Raw genomic sequence first — 27,820 nt, 5'->3', positions numbered from 1 at the left:
TCTTCTTGGCAAAAAGAAGGAGTAAGTAATTTATTTTATTTTATCCATAGAAAATTCAATTTTATGAACAAATTTTTTATTGCCTTTTCGCCTAGGCTAGTATTTAATGTTATAGAAAAAGTAGTTTTGCCGAGTGAGACTATTGGTGCAAGTTAAAAAAATGCACTTAGAGGAGCAAAAGGTGATAGATGAAATGATGAAGAAAGAAGGGGTGGGGTAAAATTGAAGGAAGTAGTCCGGCAAGAAAGGTGTACTGAGATCAAGTTCTAGCTTGGAATTAATGACAAAAGATTAATTTTTAGATAATAACAAGACAACCAATGTGGTGTGAACAAGAGAAGATAGCTTCGGAAGAGAATTCTCTCTTATTTTTTTCTTTCCAAACATACCAATAATCTATTATCCCAAAATCAATATTGTAATTGCCAGGATAATCCCGAAGTTAGAACCATAGCTAGCACTTGACAAACATGAAAGTTTTGTAGTAAGGAAACTTAGATATCGTTGGAAATACGGGAAAGAACGACCAAATGATTGACAGTCTCGTTGCCCTTACCACACAGCGGACATCGAAGGTTATTCCATTGACACTCTCAAAAACATTTTTATGATCTTTTTTGTCAAAACTATTGAAGATATGAAAACTATTATTTATGATCCCTTCTACATGAGGGTCCTAATCAGATCTGAAGATTAACTAAATTAATTCAGATATACATATCTAGACTCAGACCACATCAAATATTAAATAGGATCCATTGCCCTTCTATTTTGACCCAATCGGCCATCGTCTCGCTGGATCGTCTCTTACCTAATCTCAAGTAGCCTTTCTAACTCCGCGCAAACTTAACTCATGGACTGCCAAGAAAACTATTACCTTTTCAAATTTTAAGTTCGATAGGGGGCAATACGAAAAAAGTAATTGTTGACGTGTACCGACGTTTCCGACGATACCGATTGCTTATAAATTAGAGTACAGAGTTCCGTCGGATCATCGTAACCAAATCCGTTTCGAAACTCCTTGCGCTCAGCGAGAGCGAACCGAGATACGCCATCTGTCTTTCGTCTCATCTCTTGCACTCAAAGCTTCAAATCGTCTCTCCCTCTCCCTCTCTCTCGATGCCAAGAATCCTCGCGAAAGCGACGACCGGTGCCTTCTTCTTCTGAGACGAACGAAGGGCGGCGGAGGGAGCTCGGATCTGGTCGCCGGAGGAGGGCAGGAAGGCGGCGGCGGCAGCGAGGCGGAGGCGGTGGTTTTGGGGGGGGGAGGAGGAGGAGGAATGACGTATAGGGCGGACGACGACTATGATTACCTCTTCAAGGTCGTGCTGATCGGAGACTCGGGGGTCGGGAAATCGAACCTGCTATCGAGGTTTACGAGGAATGAATTCAGCCTCGAGTCGAAGTCCACCATCGGCGTCGAGTTCGCCACCCGGAGCATCCACGTCGACGACAAGGTCGTCAAGGCCCAAATTTGGGACACCGCCGGCCAAGAAAGGTCCGAATTTTTCTTCCCTCGATCTCCTCCTTTCTTGCTTCTGCTCAATCTAGATCGGATCTCGTCGGCTCGGGTGTTAGCTTCTTTTTCATTCGTTTTTTGTTTAGTTTGATTGGTTTTGGATGCCATGGCTTCAGATCGGGCACGAGGTGTGAGTTAGTTTGCAAGATCCATTAATTTCTTGATGTTTTGATGGAAGTTTAGGGTGCTCTGTATCATTTCTTGTTTGAAAATTTCTGTTTTTTTGGGTATTTCTGGCGTTCTGTACGCGGTTTGCTGTCTGGTGGAATTCTCCGATATCTGTTAGCTTTTGCAGAATAAGGGAATAAGGAATTGGTTTTGGAATCCTTTCGGGTCAATTCTTATCCTCTGAGGGCTGGAAAAAATTGCAATCAGTCCTGATGTCTGAAATACTGTCTTTCCTTGAAAATTAGGATGGTTATAACCTGATGGGAGCCTCCCCTTTGATGTTTTTATGTTGTATAACTAATATGTGGTGCACTTGATAATGACATGATCGTGCCAAACTTGATCAAATAAGAGCCAAAAAAGTGATACGAAAGGGTGGAAAAGGGAAAGGGGATTCATCACTTCGGGATGATGAGCTTCCTTGATCATTTCTGAAGAATTTCTTTCTGTTGTCATTGAACTCAATGACTTCCCTTGCCCTTTAGCCATATGAGGAACACCTACCAAAGTAAGCAATCTTCGATCTCAGCCTAATTTACATGCATAGTTCTATAGAATCTAAATATTTCTCCATTTATTATAAAAATACTAGTACGTAGCTTGCTTGAAATGAGAGCGGGCCTTGGCGCAATGGCACGGTTGCTCCATGGTGACCTGGGTGTCATGGGCTAAAAACATGGAAGGGGGTAAGGTTGCATACATCCAACCCTTTCCAAACCCTGCAGTAGCGGGAGCCTCATGCAATGAGATGCCTTTTTTTCATGTAGCCTTCTTGAAGCACCACCCTTCGAATTGGTTTTGTTTGGCAGGCTGGATACTCAATCTAGTAACCAAGAACCTGGCACTATGTTAAAGGTGATGGATGGTGATCATTTAGAAGGATTTCTTCGTTGTACTAGGACATAGTCTTGATCTTTATTGGCATCCAAGTTAGAAAATTGTAATCAGTGGTTTTGGATCCTAGCTCTTTCTAATTGCTCACATGTTGTCTTTAATTATATGTGCTTTAGGAATGCTATGATTCTTGGGAATGTTGTAGAAGTCCTTAATGAGGAAAATAAATAGTAAATACCATGAAAATTTGTAAACTTGAAGGCTTGATTTTCAATTGGGCTCCTTGTGCAACCTGAACCCGAAAAAAGATGGAGTTTCTTCTCATTTGATTTTTCATTTGCTTATCCCCCCTTCAGCAATCATATTCTGCACTTTGAAAAACAAAGCAGTTTTCCCTCAAATAAGAATAAAAAATGGCTTACATACAAAAATCAAATCAAATCCTAAACGGCTAATTGTTTTATTCTAATCCATGTTACATCACATCAACTTGTATGCAACTTTTAATATAAACGCATTAAAATTGGCTGGCTTTGACTCAATGTCAATTTTATTGAATACTGTGGAGATCTTTGATTATGTTTATGATGAAACATTGGTCCCATTTTGACACTAGTAGTGGAAGAAAATTCTTTTTTCATGATTGTCGTACTTCCAAATCTATTATGTTGCATAGCGTGAAGTACTTTGATTTGATCATTCCTTGCATTTTTCCTTTTCCATCTTCAGCTCAGTTAAAAAATTATATTAAGATGCGTATGCCTTTAGTTGAAATGAATAAAGAAAGAAGTGGTATGTGCACTCAGCATTAAATTGTTGAGATAGGATAACTTTTACCAAAAAATAGTTAAACATAAAGATCTCAGTGTACCTGTGAAAAAATGAGAAAAAATATGCTAGAAAAATTTATTCATGTTAAACCATCATATTTTGTAATGTCAAATTAGTTTCATATTTCTGAAAACCTTGAATCCTATTAAATGCTTCTTCTTTTCTATAATAATCAATTGCACTAATTCCAGTATCACTCCTACATATTTCTTCTCCTCTCCTCCATCAACTCTGACCATGCAACTTTGATGTCTGAACTCTGATGGATGATCGTATATTAGACATTCTCCAAGAAGGTGTGATGGATATAACATCTGTGACTTGAAGATTCAAGTTGACATAATCAGATGATTAAGAAGTATCTTTAAGTTCAATAATTAGAACACAGCATGAAGAAAGACGGATAGAGGATCTATGAGATACTCCTTGAAATGTTTTATTTGGTGGGGTTATGTCATACTGGGTGATGCCATAGAATTCTTAGTTTGATTTGATGCACAGTGATGAGTTGCTATCAATTACAAGGGTTTGACATGACAATAAAAATACAGAACTTAGTCATATTATGTGTTGGACACTGGGCACATGTTTTGTCCAATCTGTTTTGTCAACATTCACATTTGAGTTCATTTGTATTCTTGAAATAGTGCAGTATGGAGGTTTTCTGGATGAAATCTAAAATTATTTTTTATTGTCTTATATGTATGAGCTTATAGTTCTGTTATTTTCATTAACTTATAGTTCTGTTATTTTCCAAATCCCAATATTGTATTGGCTAGATATTTAAGCATTTCAGCAAAATTGATTAGTCACATTTTTCTAAAAAGGATATTTAGTTCTAGATCCTTAAAATGTTTTATTTGATGTGGTATGTTATACCTGGTGATGCCATAGAATTCTTAGTTTTCTTTGATGCATAGTGATGAGTTCTTAATTACAAACAACTGTTTTTGAATGCAAATTGGGGGTGTCATTTTAATGCAACCTAAGCTTAAGGATCTGGCACGATAATATTGAAAAATACAGAAACTAGTCATGTTATGTGTTAGACACTGCACATTTGTTTTGACCAATCTGTTTTGTCTTTTTTTTACAGTTGAGTTGATTCGTATTCTTGAAATAGAGCAGTATTATGGTTTTATATGGATAAAGCCTAAATTTTTCTTTTACTGTCTTATATGTGTTAGCTTATACTTCTTATATGTCATTTTCCAAAAACCAATATTGTATTGGCTAGATCCTCATGGATTTTAGAAAGATTAATTCATTATGTTTTTTCGAAAAACGAATTAGGGCCAGCTTAAGAAAAGAAGTCACTTTGAAGCAAGCTTTAAATCCCATGATGGAGAGGCATTCAGGCTGTCCCGTTTTGTTGTTGTGAGAAAACGGGACTAGGATAGGTTCCGGACTCCAAAACTTCTTCATGCAGGAAGAGTAGAAAAAAGAGGAAAGAGGAAAAAAGGAAGGAAAGATGAAAGAAAGGAAAAAGTGAATGGTAAGAAGAAGAAACAAAAGGAAAGAAAGAAAGAAAGGGTGAAGAAAATGAAAGAAAGGAAGGAAAAAAGAAGAAAGGAATGAGAAAGAAGAATAAAAAGGGAAAAATAAATAAAAGAAGAAATAAGAAAAACAAAGGAAAGGAAAGAAAGGAACGTAGAAGAAAAAGAAAGAAGGAAAGAAAGAAGAAAAAGAAAAAATAAAGAAAGAAAGAGGAAGGAAGAAAGGAAAAAAGATGGAGGATATCTATTAGGATGCATGATGGGACTGCCGAGGTAGGGTGGGACAGCAGGGCGTCCCATTCCGTGGGGAAATAGGGGTACCCCCATCCCACTGGATTTACAAACTTGCTTGAAAGTGTGAGACAATAACGAGGAAGTTGATCTGGAAAAACATTTTAATGTTATCCATCCAAGACAATAAGCGCTGGTTGGAAAGAAAAACCTGAAATCTAATTTTTTATATGGTAGATCTAGTCATGGAAAATGCTCTTTATGCTTCTTTGTAAGGCCCAACCAATCAAGAGGAGAATTACCCAAGCATGTATGCAGTTTTCATGATTATCTATTATTTAAGAGTTGAATATTTCTTTAAAATAATTTGAAGCTATGGAGAAATGAATGGACATGAACATCATCATTTGAGAAAAATTTTTGGGATGTCTGGGAAGAAAGAATGGCTTAGGTTGCTAAGTGGGTGTTTCAGAATGGAGGGCATGCATGCATAACATGTAAACTTGAGGTAAGCCTCATTTAGCACAAGCAAATGATCTCCAGATGATTTGCTGAAATTAAATGTTTACTTTGGATTGTGTCAGATATGTCCTACATAAATTAGTGCTACTTAAGAGAGATTGGGTTCTGAAATCTGAGCTATATCTCTTTATATAGGCAAATTTACTGTCATTCAGTCTTCTTACAGTTACCTTCATTCTAAGCCAATCCTCACATTCTTGTTATTTATTGACTTACAATGCTATTACTAGATAGTGATATTATCCTCCTAGATGCAGTTTATTGACAAATTGTGTTCATTTATTCCTGTTGCAATAGATACCGAGCTATCACAAGTGCATATTATCGAGGAGCTGTTGGCGCACTCCTTGTCTATGATGTTACTCGTCACGTCACGTTTGAGAATGTGGAAAGATGGTTAAAGGAGCTTAGGGATCACACAGATTCCAATATTGTAATAATGCTCGTTGGGAATAAAGCTGACTTGCGCCACCTTAGGGCAGTTTCAACTGAAGATGCAAAGGCTTTTGCTGAGAGGGAGAACACCTTCTTCATGGAGACATCTGCTCTGGAATCAACGAATGTGGAGAATGCCTTCACTGAAGTGCTCGCTCAGATATATTGTGTGGTCAGCAGGAAGGCACTCGATATTGGTGATGATCCAGCAGCATTGCCCAAGGGTCGGATGATTAATGTGGGAGCCAATGATGATGTATCTGCTGTGAAGAAAGTCGGTTGCTGCTCAGCTTAGGCCTGGGAAACAAGGTAGTTGATCTTGTAATCTAGGGAAACACTGGAGAATTTCAAATGCTGCCGGACCTGTTGATACAAGGATGCTGTTGGGATGGCACATAAAAGACGCTTCTCCTTTGCACAGAAGTTTTGCTGGTCATGACATGGTTTGAGGAGGTTTAGACTTTGCCTGAGATGGCTAAAGAATAGGATTTCATATTTGCAGTCTGTTATTTTGTTGCATTCAGACTATTGCTTCTCATTCAATGTATTGCTATTACTTTTGATTAACACAAGCTTCTGTTGCATTCAGTTATTGGATTCCTGGATACCCTGCGCTCGTTAAAAAAAAATTTCTATGGCTAAATGATTGGTTGGTCACTTGGCTTTTTATCCCCTGCTAGGTAATGATGCATTTAAGATGAATTGAGTTTTGTTTACTGCTTGCTAAATGGAAGCTTGCTTTTGCATCCTTGAGTTGTGAAATTGTATGAAACTTGAAGCATGATCATCCTCCATTAAAATTTCTAAATAAAGCTGATTATTTTGTTTGTTGGAAGCAAGGATTATTGAACCGAGCCAAACCGGCCGGTTCCGCCTAAACTGAACTGACCCGGTCTCCGACTGGGTTGGTTCGCCATTAGAAAACGGTTCCGGCCACCTAAGGGCTGGAATAGCCGAAACCTGCTTGGATCAAGCTGGAACCGACTGGAGCCGGACGGAACCAGGGACTCGGATTCGATGCAAACCAAGATGACTAGAACTTGATTGGAGCAGCCGGACGGATCCAGTTCGACTTGGATTCGGTGCAAACCGCTCGGTTCGCTAGCAGTTCACACCGAATCTGGGGCCCCTGTGGGGGTTGCCACAGCTCATAGTGACATCCCGCTATGGCATGACGTCGGCTTTAAAAGCTGAACGCCCTTGAAGGGGAAGGTCGAAGAAAGCCTTCCCAACACCATGTGAGTGGATTCAAGACTTTTTTTTCTAAAAAATCTACAACATTGATTCAGGCTACCAGAAGGAAGAGCCAAGGATAAATAAGGTGTGCTTCCTTTTTCCTATCTTTTTCTTTCCTTTTTTTTTTGTAGGACCTTCAAAAATTGCAAAAATAAGAGGAGATCATGCCAAATTTTTCGATCTGGCCTTGAGTATTTTTATATGTTGTAGATCTATGGACTAAGTATATGCTGACATAAAAAATTTTAATTTTTGAATTATATACAATATTTAAAAATTATAAATATATTTTTAGATTAAAAAATATTGTTTAAAAAAAATTAAAAAATATAAAATCAAAAATGTATTTAGGGCTATGCAAGCTACTCTATATAAAAATTTGGTGTTCATTTATTCAAGTTTTGATGTGATCATGCGCACAGTAGTTTAGGCCTAAATTTAGAAAAAAATTAAGAAATAAGTAACTTTTTATGCATGCCCGAGGGCCCAAAAAATATATGTAGCGAGAGGTACCCTTAGATGAATTTTCTGTATTACATGATGGAGAGGGCAAAAGCTCAGATCAACGAGGCAGATCCAGCCCATGCCTAGGAGTACATCGACATCATTGAGCGACGGTGAGACTACCAAATGAGTAGGAACTTGCATCTAGCATGTAAGCAAGAATATTAAAAATTAGATTGCTCTTGCACTTGTATAATTTTATTAAGACGGTCTTCTTTATGTATAACATACTATCTGAACCTCTGATTTCAGTACAACATAGCTGAAATTGGTATAGATGACGAACTTTTAACAGCTCTGCGTTATGTCATTTACAAGATGGAGTTTGATCCAGAAGTCGCGGCTCCATGTCTAGAAGAGGTAACTTGACTTAAGTGGCATATGTAAGTTAACCGTCATCTTCTACGGTTCTTTTTCACAGACTAAATTATTTAGAGAGGGTAGCAACAGCTTTGGACAGTGGGCAACTGTCACGAGTAAGACAACTATGAATCCAGGCATGTTACCCATCAGGAGGACATTCATCTGACGTTACATGGTTACTAATATGATACTATCTTATATTTATTTTAAATCAATATTTTTGCAGCTGAATGGTGGATTCATTTTGGGCTCTCCGCAAAAAATCTTAAGCGGCTAGCTATCCGGATCCTCTTCCAAACGATCTCCTCGAGTAGCTATGAGCGCAAATGTTTCACTTTCGCCCTTATCCACAACAAGTAGAGGAACGTTTGACACAGAAGCACCCAACAACCTTGTATATGTCCACTACAATCGGAGGTTGAGGCTAAAGTGCATTCAGAAGAAAGTGGAGCTCAAGTATGCAGATCTAATCAATAATGCTTTCGTTGATGATGATGATGATCCTATGATCGAATGGCTTATGGGCCAGTAGGAGAAGCCGGAACTCGACGAGCTAGGATTGCCTCCACGACTGGCCAGCTTCATAGCCAACGAGGCTAGAGTCAATGTAGGGCAATGGGCCGAGCACAATATTCCACACATTTCTATAGCTGATCAGTCACAGCCGCAGGGGAGCCAGTCACCACGACTTCTTGTCCGAGACATCTTCTCAAAGACATGATCGAGAGATACTCGGACGAGGCCACTACGCCACCCAGTCGACTCGGTCAGGAGAGCGACATAGCCAAGCAGAGAGGGGCATGAAGGATAAGAAGGCAGCTGCCTTGCAAACCAAAAAAGAAAAAGAAAAGGCACCTGCAGCCTTAATAAAGAGTGTCGATGAGGAGTCCTGGAGCAGCAGTGATGACGGCTATGGTGGTCATGGATCTGCTGGCACTGAAGAAAGTGGAGGAGTCCTAGTTTATGAGACATAACCGGAGGGTGGTTTCGATACACTGGTGAGTCCCAGTTTACGCATGCTGCACAAGATAGGGACCACAATGCACGATCTAGTAGAGCCCGCAAGGATATGATTGCATATAAAAGATGGGCTCTTCGAGGTCGTTCAGGAGGACACAATGCAACTACATATGACCTCGCACGTGGAGTAGGATCCATAGACATATCAGGTTCAGAGTCATATACTAGATCCTATTATTCGCAGCTATAGATAGCCTATGACTTATACGGATACAGATATGGATGTGGTACGTTTGAGGCATCTTTAGGTGGCCTCTACCGTATGTAATTCGGAGCATCTCACGGGTCGGATTTTGCTGCCGGTACATTCGAATAGGCCTCTCCACAGCCGTATTATCAGCCAGAGGACACCTCTCGGAGATAGAGCTTCAGCAAGAGATCCGAGAGTGCTTATAATCTGGCGTGCGTTCCTTATAGGATGACCATACAAGACTACAACGCCGCTTGGATAAAGGGGTGGGTTGATGTGCCTTTTAATTATGCTGATGATCCAGATATCCACGAGAGACATCGCTATTCGATCCAATTTTAGATATTATTATTTGTTAAACTTTAAAAGTATGTAATTGATTGTATCTTGATTTGAAGATATTTTATGTTGTTTATTTTATAATTTGTATCATTTTAAATCAATAAGATGCATCATCTGGCTTAAATTGGGATCATAAAAACATCGAAAAATATCGAAAAACATCAAAAAAATATAAAAAAATCAAATTAGACTTAAATTTATAGAAAAAGTTCAGAGAGAGAGAGAACTTCAAAAAAAAAAAGGGCGTGCCAGTGTATAAACCGGTTCGGTCCGAATAGGTACCGACCCGTACTGGGCGCCGACTGGTATGATACTCGATACCGATTTGGCAATCCTTGGTTGGAAGTTTGCTTTTGTATCTTTTATCTTACCGCTGCTTTATCGTACAATTGGTTAAACCTTGGTCTGTTAGGGGACTATAGATTCGTAGATTAAGAGTACTGGCCAGTTTATCGACAAAATTCAGTTGCAAATGATTAATAAGATTATTTTCAAGGTTATCTGAACAAGTATTAATCGATCAAACCATATATTTTATTTACTCTAATTTGCTAGATTGCCACTAGGTGGAGGGTGGATGTGGTGCTATAATCCAAGGGAAATTACCAAATGGTAGCTCTGCAGGTTGGCCTAACCTGGAGATCGTAGCCTTCTTCTCGTGTACCGGCGTGCTTGGTAACTCAGACCCATCCACTTGAACCGAGATGGTAACCTCCACCACCCCCCACCAACATCCACTTTACATATCCATGCAAGCCTAATAAAGAGTTTATCAACCTGAAACAGGCTTGATGGCCTCTATTCAAACAGAAATGAGCAGTTGAAATTTGGGGGCCGTAGCTCTATTGTTTATGATGACGGCAAATTGCTCTGAGCCTACACGCTAAGATTTTTGAACCTGTCACTGCTTAAAGGTTGCAATCTGTACATTTCTAAAGCAATGCAGACATTCTCCCTTCTATAACAAAACTACATTTTGCTTAGCTTGGCTTTGCTCGAGGGTGGGAGTGCATTTAGTAGATGAGCGATCACAATCATATTAATGGGCATCATACATGCCCTGCAGCAGTAGATAAACTAGCTATTAATCCACCACATAGTTGGCAGACCTATACATCTTTCTCTCACAGCCCACCATTAAGCTATATGAACTGAAAGCAGTCTCGCTGGCAATGGGCTGGATACATATTGTTTATCTTTTAGTCATGCATGAAACATTGGATATAGAAAATATCATTCTGTAATTGACAAAATAATACATCATTTTGCTTTTATACAGTTACGATGAGCAAAGTTCACCCGCTCAACTAAGAGGGCCATTAAATGGTGTGAGTAGCAGAATTATCCACCATGCCTAATTAAAAATTTAAAATAGATGAGTTTGTCAAGCATATAGATTAACGTGACTGCTCCAAACCTCCTCATCCATCTTTTCTATCCCTGGTCAAAGCTGATGCTTTGCAAATGGGGCACAAGTTCTTTACCGACAACCATTGCCTTATGCAGCCAGCATGATAGCTGTGACCACAGTCCAGTATTCCTATCCTCTCTTTTTCATCATACTCCACCTGCAAACCCAGAAAACTATATATTATCAATGATGAAGAAGAAGCTAAATTCACTGAGATAGAATATGCTGAGTTGTATAAATCCATCTGAGGTCCTACAAATGATTAATTTTGAGGATTGCAGAACAGCACTGTATCCCAGAGAACTGTTTTGGACTCAGCTTACCAGGATACTTGCACTTTAATTTGGTGCAGTTGCATATTTCAACCACTAAAGCTGGTTTATTAGCGGTCAATATTCTACAATTCGGTATACCAAGGATTTGGGGGTACTGTTCCAACATCCAATTATCTCTAACAATATTTATATTAGAGATCAAGATATGCCATACCGGCCCGAACCGAACAATACGGAGCGTACTGTATCATACCGATTCGGTATCGGTATCCGGTATGGATGGCGTACCGACATTCGATACGCTGAAAAAAAAATCTACGCCATACCGTACCGACACTATGCTAGTGTAGCACCGGTACCGCATCCGGTTATCGAGACAACGAATCTTGTTAGAGATAGATGCATTTCATCCATTTCCTCACCATGCCACTATTTATGTTTTCAAGCCTCTCACCCTGCCAACTGGACTTCCAAGTTTATTGGCAAGTCTGTCCATTGCCATGGATTCCTTGGCCATGGATGGATCAACCTCAGTCATAAAATGTTCTCCCAATTTAATGGATAGGGCTAGCTGGTTATATTCACCACAATTAACTATATTATAGTGTTTCAAGAAAAAGGACCTGGCATATGATGCAAGCTTCATTCTCTGGAGCAAATTTGTGCGTTTGATTTGGCAGTGAGGACATTTGTGGACCATGAATGATTGTCTTTAGATTCTTTAAGATGAATTCTTCTGTTAATCCGGTGTTGACATCTCCAATCTGCTCTTCCAAGGCTAGAAGTTCCTGTAGTGGTTCCAGAGAGTAACATATTACAAAAACTACTAGTGACAAATCCAAGTTTGCAATGATTTCTGCAATGCCACTGGCTATAGTTTCCGTATTCCAAATGCAACGTTTGGCACCTCTTCAAATGCATTATTAACCATCTAAATGCAAAAGTGTTGAAGATTTTAAAACAGAAACAACTCACTTAAAGAGTACGTGATTTCAGATTAAGTTCGTTGCAGGTGCAAAAAGCCCCATAAACCACAAAATTCATTTACCTCATAAGACATGCCATCTATGTCCAGTCGCATATCATGATGCTCATCAACAATGTTGCTTTCTCCAAACAGCCCATGGGGTTCCACAAAATCCGGATCCTGCATGGACCAGAAAAGCTGAAAATTAAGTTTTGACCACTCCTTGAGGATAGAAAATAAAAGGTGGAGCTTAATTATGTTGCATGAAGTATAACAATAATTCTGGAGATTAGCCATCCAGTTATGAGCCCGGTTACAAGGTACACAGCATGTCGGCCAAGTCAATATGGACCATAGCTTGCAGAAATCTGGGTTTACCAGAGATCATGAACTCATGAGGGCCACTTATGCAATAATCAAACAAGTTTTTGGAAACATTGTTGCCTTCACTCTTTTTCTTTTTTTTTTTCTTAGGAAAAAGGAGAAGGGGGAGAAAAGGACAAGCCTACCCCCGCGTAGCAGCCCCCCACTAGGCCCCCACCTCGCCAGGGAGAATGTTTGATGCGGGGTAGAAATGACCGTGTGTTGGGTATCCCCGGCCGGTTTTACTCATACCCTCCCCACCCGTGTCCGGCTAGGTTACCCCTCTGGGCTCCGACTCGAACCCCGTGTGACTACTTCACACCGGGCACCACCAAGACTACCAGAGGACCAATAAGCCCTCCCAAACCACGTGTCCGAGCAGGGAGCATCCGGTCTCCATAATTTAATCGACGCCCGCGCGTTTCAAACTCGGAACCACGGGATTGGAAGTAAGGCCCAGTTCCACTGAGCTAACACTTCAGTGGCGTTGCCTTCACTCATTTCATCATGAGTTTTCTTTAACATAGAACTCCCTCATATCAGCTATTCCCCTGCACTTCAAACCTCAAAAAAAAAAAGGAAAAAAGGAAGATTTAAATAACATGATTTTGTCTGCTAGTTCCATTAATTCTTAAAGAACTAACGTTTCAGAGTTGGACAAATATATATACATTTCTCTGTCAAAGGATCCTTTATTTAGTAGTGGCAAGTATCCACCTCTGCATGCCTTCTTATGCAGCATGCCAACAAAGAACCTTGCTTTTGTTTCCTTTCTGACATATACCACAAATGGAATATTATGTGGCTGTTCAGAAATGGCCTCTACATCCTAATATTGTCTCCCAAGATCTCAATTGCCAGAACTTGACAGGGCAAAACAATTGTGCATCACTTCTTACATCCTATCCCAACAGGAACCAGAAAAAATATAGCCAACATTAGAATTTAATAAAAATAGGAGCAATTTCATAAAGTTTTCATACTTCATATCACTAGACATGCCAAGCAATTGAAAGAAAGGACAGGAGATATGCACCCAAAAAGCAGAAAGGACAGGAGATGATTAAACCATGATAAACTTGGAAAACAAAGTGCAAAATGAAATAAAATAAATGAAATGAGCAGAATGGATGTTGCCAATAAATTAGATAGTTTAATGACAGTTTCTTGGCATCCTTCAAGGAATAACTGTTGGATCTCTTCCACATTTCAAATTCAGTTATTACAATATTGAAGAAGTATCCATGTGCATTTTATGCCATGTCTCCCTAATGCCAAATAAGAGGAAGCAGAAAATGAAAGGGAAGACTCACCTCTGATGTTAGGATCCTACATTTTCATGGCTAACTTCTGGGAGTTGCCTGGACTAACTGCCGAGAAGGCTATAGACCTGTTCAGCATTGGATGGGAAGAATAGGAATCTGGAACCTGATAGGAGACTGTTATTAGAAGGATTTGGATTGTTGGGGTGCATGTTACTAAGCAGATGCTGGTAAGGAGGAGCCAGTATTCTAGTATGATGGCTATGACTCTGAATTTGCATGTTTTGAACAGGCTGTGGATGTTGCTGAAAATAAGGCAAAGATGCAGGGTGCAAACTGGATGAGATTTCCTGCCATCCTTGGTCGCTCATATTTGCCATCTCAACAGCCCCAAAACTGACAGATCTACCTATCAAAAGCAGGAAAGTCCTGGTTAAAATAGAGTCTTATGTACGAGAAACTTCAATTTAAATTATACATATAATATATATATGTGTGTGTGTGTGTGTGTGTAGAGAAATCCTCTCCTTTAGGCTAGTTGTATATCATTTGGCTCATCAGTTAAGTGAAACACAAGAATTATTCAATACCAGCTAGCCTGTCAGTTCAACGAGCAAAACAGCAAGCCCACACCAAGCCACCCAGCCCACTCACTGACCACACACACACAACCTCTTACAGAAAACCCATGGAACATATATGGATGTGAAATACAAGCCGCCCATAGCAAAATTACCAAATACACTTTAGCTTCTAAATGCAACATAAATTAGGCAGGCAAAACAACAGATCTTGCCTCCATATAATATAAAAAGGTGATGCCTTCATGAAGAATAGTCGTTGAACAATACTCATTGATCATGATACAGTTTCTTGAAAATAAAGTGCTTTACCATGCAAATCGGGCATTGCGTATGTATAGTTCCAATTGGAACTTCCTCCATTAGAAATGTTATTTCCAACCTGTGCGGCCCATGCATTACCGGCAGATGAAAGGACTGGCTCATATAATTCCCTGGAAGTAAATAGTTAAAATGGCGTACAAATGCAAATTCAGGCTGAATACTGAAGAACTAGATCTGTCCCTCGCACTTCTAAAAGATCCTTCTATGCTCGGTAAAGTTCTGTTAACTTGATAATCAGATGGATTTGAAGTTGTGGAAGCCAACATGTTAACACCAGATCCATATGGCTCCTCCCAATGTGTCTGTCTGGAATTTTGAGAGAGATATATTGAAGATAAATTTGAGCTTGCAGAGCCATTGGCATGGTACAGTTTCCTTGAATTGCTTCTGTATTTTTTCTTTTGCCAAGATCCTCTCGGACTTTGAGAGAAATGATTACTTCTACCATACTCATCCCCACGAATTCCAATAGTCTGGCGATCGATGAAATGTGGCAGCTGATTGGCAGAACCAATATCTGAGGTACAGGGGAAGATGAAGGTTAAAATACAAGGATTATAAAAGTTTATCCAAGCAACAGCACCTACATCAAGATTTGGGACTGGAATGACCAATTTGGAGTATTACTATACTGGTTCCCACAATAGATGCTTCCATTATTGATGATCTCGAAATTGATGGTGCTCAAGATCTGCTGCATTTCCTGAAGCGGACAGTGCCAGATGGTATATTTTGGCCAGGGTAGTCATGAATGTTGCCTTGAAGAATGCAGTGATCAGGATGAAGTCGACTATAGCCTGGCTCTGCTTCCAGATCAAGCATTTGATGAGTACATAATGTGTTTCTCTGTCCCATAAGTGCAATATAGCTTTTTGTACATCCACAACTTAACGATCGATACTGGTCTTCATTTCTGGATCAGTCTCTGCTTACAAAAACAATTTTAAATGAAACAAGAATTAGTGAAATTTATTAAAATACTTAGGCGATAATTATCAAGATGGAATCTGTAACATGGTTGAATATAAAAGGCATGTTTTTGATGACTTGCATATAATATAGAGATAACATGATGCATATTTAAAAAGCATACAATATGAACACGTTAAGGGTTTTCATGAGACGACCATTGCACATGCAGTTATACATGGAAAACAATACAACGAAGAACCTAAACAATGAAGAAGCAACAGACAACCCTCAAATGTCTCATGCACCTTAACATTAACTGTCATAATATCAGAAACCAATGTTTTTCCTAGTATTTAGTGGCTAGCTGCTGAAATAAACTCTCTAGGATATCTTCACAATGGATGCAGCCACACAAATGGTTAGCTATGCAACTTTCGATCTCTCAAATTCTAATATTTTAGTCTCCTTTTCACCCATAATTGAATATTGGGTAACCTCTTTCTGTTTCATTCTTAATGAAGGGTTTGTACTTTTACAGTACATGATAAGATGAGACTTCCATCCTTTGCAATTATTCAGTCGATCAATCTTTAAATACTCAAAACCCCAAGTGCTTTGTCAGGCCCCACTAATAAAATCTGGATAGATGTCTAATAATCCATGTAATAGAAGTATATGGTACTATTTGAATGCTAATTTTTTTTTCTTATTCAGATACAGTTCAATTTCTGATATAAAAGCATTTGTCTTATTGGTAACTAAAACCTAATTTTAGCAAAAATCTTGGTAAAAGATTATAATCAGGTTGTCTTAAACCAAAATATATAGTTGAATAACGAACCAGTACATATATAATCCTACCCAGACAATAAAAATTGATGGTCAATATTATAAACTTCATTTCATTTTCAAGTTTCTAGAATTCATGTTATAATTGGAGATTACTCACTTTACGACTAGCTCTCAATCAATCTTGTATCTTAGAATGGGTAGATTAGATTCTGTGGCTGACAGTAAACCTCAAATGAAAGACCATATACATGATCAATCAAGAAATAACAGTTAAATTGTTGTCAATAGCAAGGGTTACATAGTCCAACCCACCTAAAGTTTCAGAACTAAAAAAATTTCCCCTTAATTAAACAAGATCAATCCAGCACAGTGATTCATATAATGTCAAAGAAAAATTTGCAGATCATTGCTCATAATTATCTGATAACCAAAACTAACTTTAGCATTCCAAAGGCAATGCCACATAACTATTATCTGCATGAGCAATCCTGATAATACAGATGATATACCATCACTTTAATGCAGCCATCATGATGTACATACCTTCATTATACTCAATTATAAGGTAAGTGCCATTTTACTGAAAGACCAGCACCAGCACTTGTTTCCTGAATACCTGATATCTAAAAACATACTACACATAAAGTCTCACCCTATCAAAATAAAAAAATATGAAATTAAAAATGCTTCAAAAACTAAACGATAATTGGAAATCCTCCTGCCTCTCATAAACAAGAGCAATTGAAGTTTTAAATTCCTTTCAAATATTGCACAATACCAAATATTAGAATTTTATTCCCTTAATCAAGAACTACCTTTTTTGGTGATTGATCCTTTTCTCCTCCATTAAATTCAACTGTCCTTTTCCTTGTTTCATAAAGATCATCAATGTTTTCCCAAACCTGCATCACATTCTTCATGTTCTTTCTTTTTCTCTCCTCAATGTCCTGCCTCTTTTTCAAAGTGCATAATCCTTGTACCTTACCACTAAATTAACAATATGGGAAGAAAAAAGAGAGATATCTAGTACTATATCTACAAACATTGGTTGCTACCTAGCGAAACCCTTGTGGCACAAGCATGTATAGTAGTACAGCACTTAGAAGTTTTTCCCTTAGTTTCAGAATAGGGAGTTGGTGTGGTTGGAGGGAAGTAGATACTTTAAAGCATTTTAAGTAAGAAGTGTTAAGCAGGTTTGCGCATTTGAGTTTTCTAGGAGTTTCCAATGTAGGTCGTTACCCTAGATTAAGTTTCTTGCTACTAAGGTTGTCTGCTGTAAACTTTTATGGCACCTTCCATAAAGCCCATAGAACCTGGATTAGTTCATAATTTGATATTTCACCTCCACAAAATTGCATAAGTGTGAGCTTTCCTATAATTTTGCGTGCTTGCCATAAAGTTTCAAAAACTGAATTTTCAAACTCTTTCCAAGAAAAGGCAATGAAATGTCAAAAGAAGAGTCGAATAATAGAGATATTGAACATATTAAAAGTCGGCTTCCCTGTAGAGTATATATACAAAACGTTAATTTTAATGTTTTCAACAGCAACAGAACAATTTGAAAGTGATTAGGTTAAACCCCCAAAATGATTATAAGGATGCTAGTTTCCATAGTTCTCTTATTGATAACCTAAATGATTCTACATTTCATAATCAGCAAAAGAAATATGCTGGACCACCTACTTATAGTAATTGTCAAGCTCAGAAATATTTAAACAAAAAGGTTTCGATCAAGGCTCACTATCTTGGTACTGACCTCGTATTGATACCATGCTGGTACAGTGTTAGTAACCGCCCAATACAAGAATCAGTTCGACATGCTGAGACTCGGGTACACCCCCATATTGAAGCTCGATTCGGTACAGTTTTACCAGTGCACTACAGTAATGCCCGAGATGGGGCAATATGCCGCCAAAAGACGAACTATGATTTTGATGCATTGCAAGTGAAGAATTGCTGAATACACCCAGTGACCTACCAACCCAGTTTTAAAGTCCCCGTGAGACGAAGGTGTCTCGGTTTCTTCATGAAATGGGATGCCCAGTTGTCCCATCCCGACAGTAGTCCTAGTCATGCATCGCTGGTTGAATATCCTCCATCTCTCTTCCCTTTTTCCTTTCTTTATTTCTCTTCTTTCTTTTCTTCTTTCTTTCCTTTCTTCTACCCTTTCTTCTTTTCTTATTCCCGTTCATTCTTCTTTTTTCCTTTACTTCTATTTTTATTTCTTCCTTCCTTTCTTTCATTTTTTCTTCTTTTCCTTTCACCTTTTCCCTTTATCTTCATCTTTGTTTTCTTCTTTCCTCTTTCTTATTCTCTCTCCGTATGGATAGGTTTCGGATCCCAACCCCACCCCGGTAGGGGGTGGCAATCGGGTTAGGTCGGGTCAGATATGGGTTAGGTCGAATACAGGTCAAGTCAAAAAATTGTCAACCCAAACCTGACCTATTTATTAAACAGGTAACCTCACCCGCCCACATAACCCATTCATTAAACAGATCCAGTCGAATTAAACAGGTTAATAGGTTTTTAACAAGTTAATGGATGTAAAGGTTAAACAAGTTAAGCGAATCAGGTTAAACATGTCAGAAACAGCTTAAGCAGGTTTCAAACGGATTAAACAGATTTTATATAGGCTAAATGGGGTCAGATAATAGACCCGACCCAATTATTAATGGTCAAATCGGGTTCAACATAGTCAAAACTCTAAACCTGAACCCAACCTAATTTAATAAACAAGTCCAGACGGGTTGACCCGTTTATGATCGAAAGTCTTTATGTCAATCAAAAGCTTGCTTAAAGTGGGCCGTTTGCAAGTCGGGTTAACGGATCGTGTCCATAAAATTACCACCTATGTCCTATTCCCCCCTTTTTCAACAGGAAGGGGATGAGACAGGTGGGATGCCCCCGTCCCACCAGAACGTAAAATGTTGTCTAGAACAAAGATTGATTCGTCAATGTCCAAAAAAGAACTTTATTGACCCTTTGCCACCAAAAAAAAAAAAGTCTACGACAAACAGTACACATAGTGAGAACTAATTCCTCTGTAAATGTCTTATGGGTCCCAGCTAATATAAACTGTCATTGCTGAATTCAGCATTTTGTATAGCACAAAATCAACAGGTCATTCCCTCAAAACTAAATGTCATAGATAGCAATTCTCGCTTTCTTTAGCAAAACATGTCTGCATTTTACTGCATCTTTTGCTAAATTAACATGGAAAGAAGTAAAGTTAATGAAAAGAGTAAAAAAGAAAGTCTGATAGCATTACTTAGTCAAAAGGATAATGTCAAAAGACAAGGTAGATAAACGTAGTTTGACATTAGAAAATGTAAAATATAAATGGATCAGTCCTAACCTGGTAGTCATGAAAGACTAAACTGCCAACAGTCAGAGCTGAAGTTGGAGGCATGTGATAGTTAGATAAGTAAAAGAGTTTAAAAATGTGACAAAAGCATATAGGAAACATGCATGCATATTAGCATAAAGATGATACAAATTCATACTGACAGTAAGGACTGGTCTGATTGGTTTGTCTGGATCTGATAATAAGGCATCACCATAGCAGTTTTGATAGGAATGGGCATAAATTCAATACATAGAGAAACAGAATACTGGCTGTTGAGAGGCCAATGGGGAGAATCTAAGAAATGTGTTTAGAAAGACCATGGTTTGGGTTGTCTAAATTTCAGATTGACCTCTACAAAATCAAAATAAGGCATAAGATCAAGAGAAGGAACAAGCTACCACCTTCGAGATTACATGGATCCAATTGAACAATGAAAATTCAGCATCATGCCTTGTAACAGGTAGCTGTGATCTTTTACTAATCTTTCAAGTTGCTGACTTGACTAAGGTAGGTTCTTGATGACTTAACTGTCAAAGATAGCACCAAGTTTTTAGCACTAGAAAGTGTAGATCAGCTCGTATACCCTGGGAGAAAATTTGAAACAAATAAAAGGTTATTTAATTTCAAGATGTATTCAGCACGCTTTATTTTTTGGGTAGTTAGCACACCTTTATCTAAGAACAGGGAAAAAACATGAAAATACTATTGCCTCCATATCATCTCTGTGATAACACAGATTAGAATGTTTCACCACTAAAAGCATTCATAAGTTTTTTTTATAACAAAATTCTGAACTATTATAAAGCTATCAACTGAACGTTTTTTACATGAGCATCTGAACCTCAACTCTCCATTCCAGCCAAATCTTGTGGAAAATATATCCTGTTTCTAGTCAGGTATCATGAGTGTGGATAACATGCACTCACATGATTTCTATTTTGATGGGCAACTGTAGAGGTATAATAAGAGGTGAAACAAGTAAACCAAGATGATGCTTTATCTTTTCTTTCCCTTTTAAAAGAAAAATTGTAAAGAATTGTTATAAAATGATAGACACAATATCTTGATAGTACCAAAATGTACAGCACATTGATGCTTAAAAATAAATGGAAGCATAATATCAAAGTCGAGCATATAAGATAGTTGAATAGATGAAATACACTTTTACAAGATAGATGGAGAGAGACAGAGAGAGATCAAGTAGTAAATCAGTCACAGCCTATATAAAAGAGCAAGTTCATTATGGATGGAAAACTAGCCTGCATGGGTGTGATTATTTCCTCTATGTGATGGATGCACCTTAAATGCAAGATCCCAAATGCACCATATCCAACTGGAACTCTAAGCCATATTATTGCAGCTTAATTTGTACAGATGTCATGCATTGCAGTTAGTACATTACTCCAAATCCTAGTGCATGGTTTCTTACTGAACTTCATGTATGATGCATCAAACCTGGGAGGCAAGACGTTCTTCAAGCATTCACCTACCAATATACCATAGAGCATTGAACTTAGAAAACATCTTCCATCTTTCTTTCCCAATACGTAGTGATTGTAGGTTTTGTTAACAGAACTAACAGACTTCAATGATCTTCAGGTTGCTACAAGTTATGCAACAAGAATCTGAATTACTGACAACACACAAGTCCGAAGGGTTAAAAATGACGCCCACAAAGATCATATCCACCCTTGCTCACATTCAACTATACATGGTTGCATCACATTTGAATATGGGTTTGCAAGTTGAGATTCTTAAAAAGATAATTCATGGGATTAAGAAGTGGAGAATATGCATGTGCAATTGGAGATGTAAAACTAGCAGCAGTCAGTAAATATTCTGTGAAAGTTTGGGAATAAATATGAGTGGGGAAAGTCACATGGTCAGGTACTCAATAGATGTTTGGTGTGGTGAAATCAATTTCAAATTGGTAACCACCGCATTCAACCAGACAGCCAAAAATCAGATCAAAATTGTCAAACATAGTAGTAGCAAACAAAAGAAAAGGTTTTTTTTTATATAAGCAGACTCAAGAAAACTTTATAAGAAAACAAGATGAAATTGGTAATCATGCTTCAAGTCTCTGGTGTACATGAATAATTACCAAACAAATCATAAAAGGGATCTAAAAGGGATCTAAAAGGAAAAAGAAAATTTTATTGAGGCTTTCCCATTTTCTAGCGACGATCCGAAATAAAATTTGGAGAGTAGAACCTGGATGGACAATAATATGTTCCACTAGATATCCTATACTGCCAATCCAATACAACCCTTACAGATTGTTGATTTGCTCAAATGAAATTGAAATCATCACACGAAGCGAGTTTTTCTGAATCTCATTCCCTTCTTAGTCTTCCCTCATACAATCTTTTTCTTTCCAACTCTTGAGTCACAAAAAAAGCATGCTCCTTTCATTCCATCACTCCTCTCCTAACCCGCTGCTTCTGAGCCTTCTCCAATGTTCCACCAGATAATTCCACCAGACTCATTACAAAAAAAAATTCCTAAGCCACAATTCTCTCAATTATTTACAGTAATTGTCCAGAAATCATAAATTTATACACAATTTTAGGGGAAAGCTGACATATGAACAGAAATTCAAGAATGAGCAAGCCATACATCCCATCATCCGACAATAGAAGATCCCCAGGCGCGCAACCCAGACTCGCCTTCTTGATCTCAAAACCAGCGTCTCTTTTTTAAAAAAATCGTTTTTTATTAAGCCCCACAAAATGCATATGGAAAGATTCCACAGAAAGCAAAGAAATTCGAGAAAATAATGAACAAGAACAGATCATCACCTGGAAAACCAAAAGGAGGGACAAACTCCCATAAACCGCTGCGGAAAAATTAGAGGAGCAAAACCAAAGGAATCTAGAGGCGGAATCGACACATCTTCTAGAGCCCACGATCCCCAAGAAATTAGTCCAGAGATGGAGGCAAAAAGTAACAGAGATAATAGAGCGAGCAGCACCTCAGAGAGGAATTAGGGAAGTAATAACCGATTAAAGGAAATAGAGGCGGAACTTGAAGGAGTTTTCTTTAAAGAGATAAATTTTTTTTTCAAGAAACTGCTATAATATTTGGATAACTATGTCACGGGCCGAACTGCCGTAGTGCCGCGTCGGACGGGATGGCACGTGAGTCGGGTAGTTCTAAATACACCCCCCGATTGCTCAGGACACCCCCCAAAACCAAAAAAAAATACCCAAACTAACCTTTAGTATAATTACCATTATGCCCTTGAAATTTTCTCAGTACACCCCCCTTCCTCCTCCTCCGTCTCCTCCTCCGTTTCGTTTTGAAAAGGAAAAAAAAAACCACCCCTCAAACCCCCCTTAAACCCCTCGATCCATTTACATCGTTTAGGCGATCTTTGAAGGAGATTTAAGCCCCATTCGAGCATGGACAAGCAACTAGTGATTTGGGACGAAGAATCGGCCGCAAAGGTACGTGTTCCACCTTGTTTCGAAAGTTTTTTTTTTCACGGTTCGTGCTCCGTTCGGCACTGGATCGCCGAACAAAAGGCTTCTGTTCGGCTGCATAGTGCCGAACAGAAGCCTTCTGTTCGGCAACGCTCTACCGAACAGAAGCCTTCTGTTCGGCAACGCTCTACCGAACAGAAGGCTTCTGTTCGGCTGCACAGTGCCGAACATAAGGCTTCTGTCCGGCACACTGAAGCCGAACAGAAGGCTTCTGTTCGGCACTCTGCAGCCGAACAGAAGCCTTCTCGTGCCAAATCGCGTGCCGTGCTGAATTTGTGCCGAACAGATCCTCTGATTCATTAATTCTTGGTGATAAATTATTTTATATGTAGGCTATGCTACAACCGAATCGAGTATAATTGGATCAGAATTTGTACTGGATTACACAAGCGAATTTACAACTTACGAGGTATTATAATATATTGTGCAATTTTGTATTAGTTTAGCGAGCTATTTTTACAACTGTGTACTTACATAAATTGTTATGTATAGATCTTCAAGAGTAGAGAGGACTTGTGTAATTGGTGTCGTGAAGCTGGGAGGGCGAAATGGTTTTGGTTGTTGTAATCAAATCATCCGATGCAGGTACCATTTCTAAGAAACCCAGAATTACGTTAGGTTGTGAGAGGGGTGGGACGTACCGAACCACAAAAGAAAAGCGAATAAAGACTGCTGTGGGACAAAGAAGTGTGGATGCCCTTTTGGCATTAAGAGGAAAGAAAATTGGATACTGCGGATGATTGGATATTACTGGTCGTATGTGGAGTGCACAATCATCCCGCTGCAGAGAATCTGGAGGGGCACTCATATGCAGGGAGATTATCTGAGCAGGAACGGAATTGTTAGTGGATATGTCGAAGAGTTTGGTTCGTCCAAAGGACATATTATCCACATTGAAGGAAAGAGATGGCCCTCATGTTACGACTATCAAGACTATCTACAATGTACGTCAACGGTTTAAGGTTGCAGAGAAAGCCGGGAGGTCTGAAATGCAACATCTATTAGGTAAAATTATCAGAGGCTAAATATATTGAGTGGCATAGGAATTGTACTAATACGGATGTTGTGCATGACTTATTTTGGGCACACCCTGGCAGCATTGATTTGTTCCGTGCATTTCCCCGTGTGTTGATAATGGAATTGCACGTACAAGACGAATAGTATCGTCTTCCGCTCTTAGAGATTGTGGGGTGACATCTACTGACATGACATTTTCAGTTGCTTTGTATACTTAAATTCTGAGGGGGAAGAAAGCTATACTTGGGCATTAGAGAGATTGCGCAGTGTCATAGCTGATGATGTTTTGCCTGAGTTGATTGTTACAGATAGAGACTTGGCTTTGATGAATGCAATTCATAGAGTATTTCCTACTGCTAGAACATTTATTATGTAGATGAAATATTAGTAGGAATGTTTTGGCCAAGTGCAAAAAATTTTTCGACATTGAAGGAGAAATGGGATAAATTTATTATGAGTTGGAATGTACTAGTGCTGTCCTCCACGGAAGACGAGTATAATGATCGCTGGAGTGCACTGCAGAGAGAGTTCGGTACCTATCCAGATGCACTACAGTATGTGTCAGATACTTGGCTGAGCAAATACAAGGAAAGATTTGTTGCGGCGTGGACTGATACATGCAGGCACTACGGAAATGTGACGACAAATAGGTATCACAAATAAAGACTCATTTAATTTTAATTTGCCTCAATTCTTATATCTAACTTTCATTTGTTTACTAGGGTCGAGAGTGCACATGCAAAGCTCAAAAAGCAGCTTGGATCAAGCCAAGGAAGTTTCGAGTCATCTTGGACTAGAATACATGGATTGATTGAGTTGCAGCACAGCTCCGTTAAAGCCTCATTGGAGAAGAGTTTATTGATAGTGCAGCACAACTTCAAGCCAGCTGAATTCAAGAGTTGCGAGGTTTCATATCTATAAGTGCGTTAAATCATGTCCTCGCCCAATCGAAACGAGCCAATTCAGTTGGATTTGATGATTCAAATTGTGGGTGCGCTATTCGACGCACACATGGTATACCATGTGCTCACCAGATTGCGCGGTACAGGGTGGAAGGTCGGCCCATTCCTCTCGACTGCATAGATCCTCATTGGAGGAAACTTGATATTCTGCCTACCCCCCCCCGTGCAGCCAATTCAGTTGAGTTGTGATGCAGAGTTAGATTTGATTGCGCTACGATTCAAGAAGTTAGATGGGGCTTCTCAATTGCAGATGATCAAGAAGTTACGAGAGATTGCAAGTCCAGATAGTACACCTCTTTTAGAGCCTGCAAACGGAAGACCGGTTCACGTGGGCGCGCTTCACTGAAGGTTGATACGTCTACTCGACGTGACCCGTCTGCGTTTGAGTTGGTTCTATCTGGACAGGATAGTTATTCACCTGGTGTTGAGAAAGTTACCATCCGCAATCCATCTACTCAGATTCAAAAGAGACGGCCCAAGCAAAAGGTAAGTACCAAATATTTATTTCCTTACAATAGGTATCACAACGTCTACGGGACGGTCCGTGCCGTGCCGGTATGTCATGTGCCGATACGGGACATGTCGGGACGTGCCGTGCCGAGATGTGCCGATACGGGACATGTCGGGACGTGCCCGTGCCGAGATGTGCCGATACGGGACATGTCGGGACGTGCCGTGCCGAGATGTGCCGATACGGGATGTGCCGTGCCGAGATGTGCCGATACGGGATGTGTCGTGCCGAGATGTGCCGATACGGGACATGTTCTGCCATTGTTACATATTTTCTATCATTTGATATTATTTGCAGGTTTTTCGTACTAGAGCCCAGTCACATACGCCCATTATCTATATTGATGCTATTCCTTCTGCCTTGAGACCATACATCCAGCATATCAAGGATGTAAAAGCTGATGGGAATTGCGGATTTAGGGCAATAGCTGACTTACTGGGATTTGGAGAAGATGACTGGGTGCGTGTTAGGAAGGATTTATTGCAAGAGTTGCAATGTCATTCGGACCACTATCGCACATTATATGGTGTGGAAGGGACGATTGCTGAGATCACTCATGCATTATCATATTATGATGATTGTCCACCATATGACAGATGGATGACTATGCCGGACATGGGTCATCTTATAGTATCCTGCTATAATGTTGTCCTATACCATCTCTCGTTGCAACAATGTCTGACCTTCCTACCTCTCCGTTCTGTGCCAGTACCTCTTCTATTCCGCAAAGATATCGCTATCGGATTCGTAAATGGAAATCATTTTGTTGAGGTTACTACGTTCACAACACTTGCGAATATTTAATTTTGCTTATTTAATTTTGCTTATTTATAATTTTGTAGCTATTAATATTTTCTTATTTCTAATTTGAAGGTGTTCTTGTTGCCGGGACATCCCGTTCCGCCAGTAGCGACCAACTGGCGAAAATATCATCTTCCTTGTGCTACCGGATGGGAAAATTCATATGAAGCACGGATTCAACAGTTCAAAGAGAGCATCTCACCTAATGTTATAATTAGCGAGACAGTAGAGTTAGATTGATTATTTATATATGTACAATTTTTGAAAGTTGTAAATTTTTTGGCCTCTTAGAGTCATGTACTGTGAAACTCCATCATCAATATAAATCAAAAAATATCTGTCTTCGCATTGTTAGATTGATTGTTATGTGCACTGTTATATTTGTGTAAAATAGAACGGGCCAGGCTTTACAAAGATTACACGTAAATGTACCAAAAATATATATTTTTCATTAATATCAAAGGCTTTACAAAGATTACAAAGGCTCCATCATCAATCTCTATGACGCCATCGTCGACGCGTGTACTGCTGTACGTCCGAATGAGAGGGTCCTGGATCCGAATGAGAGGGTGCTGTACTCGGGCCAGGCTCATCACCCAGAAGTACCTGATGCATCTGAGAAATAGCATCATATAGGTGCCCGGCACCTAGTGACGTAGCCTCTGAGGGACCCATCCGTACAATGTCGGTACTGATACCGAGTGCAGCTGCATTACGCCGCCGGTGCATGTCAGCATCATCATGACCTCCCCTAGCTCCAGAATGAGTACTCGAGCGCAGATGAGGAGGCTGAACTGCAACGTGCGTGATACGGAGATACCACTCCATGTATCCCGGTACGCTGTCTGATGGCCGGGTAACTGGGTGGCTCCTGCTCGCCTGGCTCAGCACGTGGTCCTCCCACCGCTCCCAAAGCTGATCCATATAGGAGTAATGTATCCGGTACGAGCCTGCTGTGGAACCTCTGTTGGCTCGCGTAGGGGCTAGTGGCGCTCGAGGGATGGTCTGAATACGACCAAACTGTCTAAGAACCCTTTCTGGATGATAGGGTTCTACGATATCAAGGCACTTGATGGAGCCACTAAAAAATGCGACGGGTATATATGGGCGATCTCCCCGA

General features: G+C 39.4%; 2 protein-coding genes across 2 annotated transcripts; one reads left to right on the top strand and one right to left on the bottom strand.

Annotated features, from left to right (window-relative positions):
• Positions 1-1,011: 1,011 nt before the first annotated feature.
• On the top strand, positions 1,012-6,693 carry LOC103722689 (ras-related protein RABA1f). The gene is made up of 2 exons (XM_008813330.2): positions 1,012-1,498; positions 5,899-6,693. The coding sequence occupies exons 1-2, from the start codon at positions 1,281-1,283 to the stop codon at positions 6,329-6,331; spliced, it is 651 nt and encodes a 216-aa protein (XP_008811552.1). The 5' UTR covers positions 1,012-1,280; the 3' UTR covers positions 6,332-6,693.
• A 4,220-nt stretch (positions 6,694-10,913) lies between these two features.
• Positions 10,914-22,958, bottom strand: LOC103722690 (probable E3 ubiquitin-protein ligase ZFP1). The gene is made up of 10 exons (XM_039126197.1): positions 22,726-22,958; positions 20,326-20,508; positions 17,122-17,201; positions 15,561-15,799; positions 15,314-15,391; positions 14,098-14,378; positions 12,854-12,946; positions 12,426-12,524; positions 12,001-12,165; positions 10,914-11,259 (listed from the first exon to the last, which is right to left on the bottom strand). Exons 4-10 carry the CDS (start codon positions 15,727-15,729, stop codon positions 11,113-11,115), a joined length of 1,032 nt encoding a protein of 343 aa, XP_038982125.1. The 5' UTR covers positions 15,730-15,799; positions 17,122-17,201; positions 20,326-20,508; positions 22,726-22,958; the 3' UTR covers positions 10,914-11,112.
• Between the last annotated feature and the right edge of the window lie 4,862 nt (positions 22,959-27,820).

The sequence above is a fragment of the Phoenix dactylifera genome, chromosome 4 (genome assembly GCF_009389715.1).
Source record: "Phoenix dactylifera cultivar Barhee BC4 chromosome 4, palm_55x_up_171113_PBpolish2nd_filt_p, whole genome shotgun sequence".
In the NCBI taxonomy this organism is placed as follows: Eukaryota; Viridiplantae; Streptophyta; class Magnoliopsida; order Arecales; family Arecaceae; genus Phoenix; species Phoenix dactylifera.
The sequence above is the reverse complement of the archived record's forward strand: the minus strand, read 5'-3'. Positions and strand labels throughout refer to the sequence as shown.

Excerpts from the sequence above, each read along its gene's own strand:
- LOC103722689 (XM_008813330.2), top strand. The coding sequence starts at position 1,281 with ATGACGTATAGGGCGGACGACGACTATGATTACCTCTTCAAGGTCGTG. Across the intron at positions 1,499-5,898 it reads GACACCGCCGGCCAAGAAAG|ATACCGAGCTATCACAAGTG; the intron begins GTCCGAATTTTT and ends CTGTTGCAATAG.
- LOC103722690 (XM_039126197.1), bottom strand. The coding sequence starts at position 15,729 with ATGGGACAGAGAAACACATTATGTACTCATCAAATGCTTGATCTGGAA. Across the intron at positions 12,947-14,097 it reads TCCCATCCAATGCTGAACAG|CGGCCGGGGATACCCAACAC; the intron begins GTCTATAGCCTT and ends TATGAGTAAAAC. Across the intron at positions 12,525-12,853 it reads TGGGGGGCTGCTACGCGGGG|GATCCGGATTTTGTGGAACC; the intron begins GTAGGCTTGTCC and ends TGGTCCATGCAG.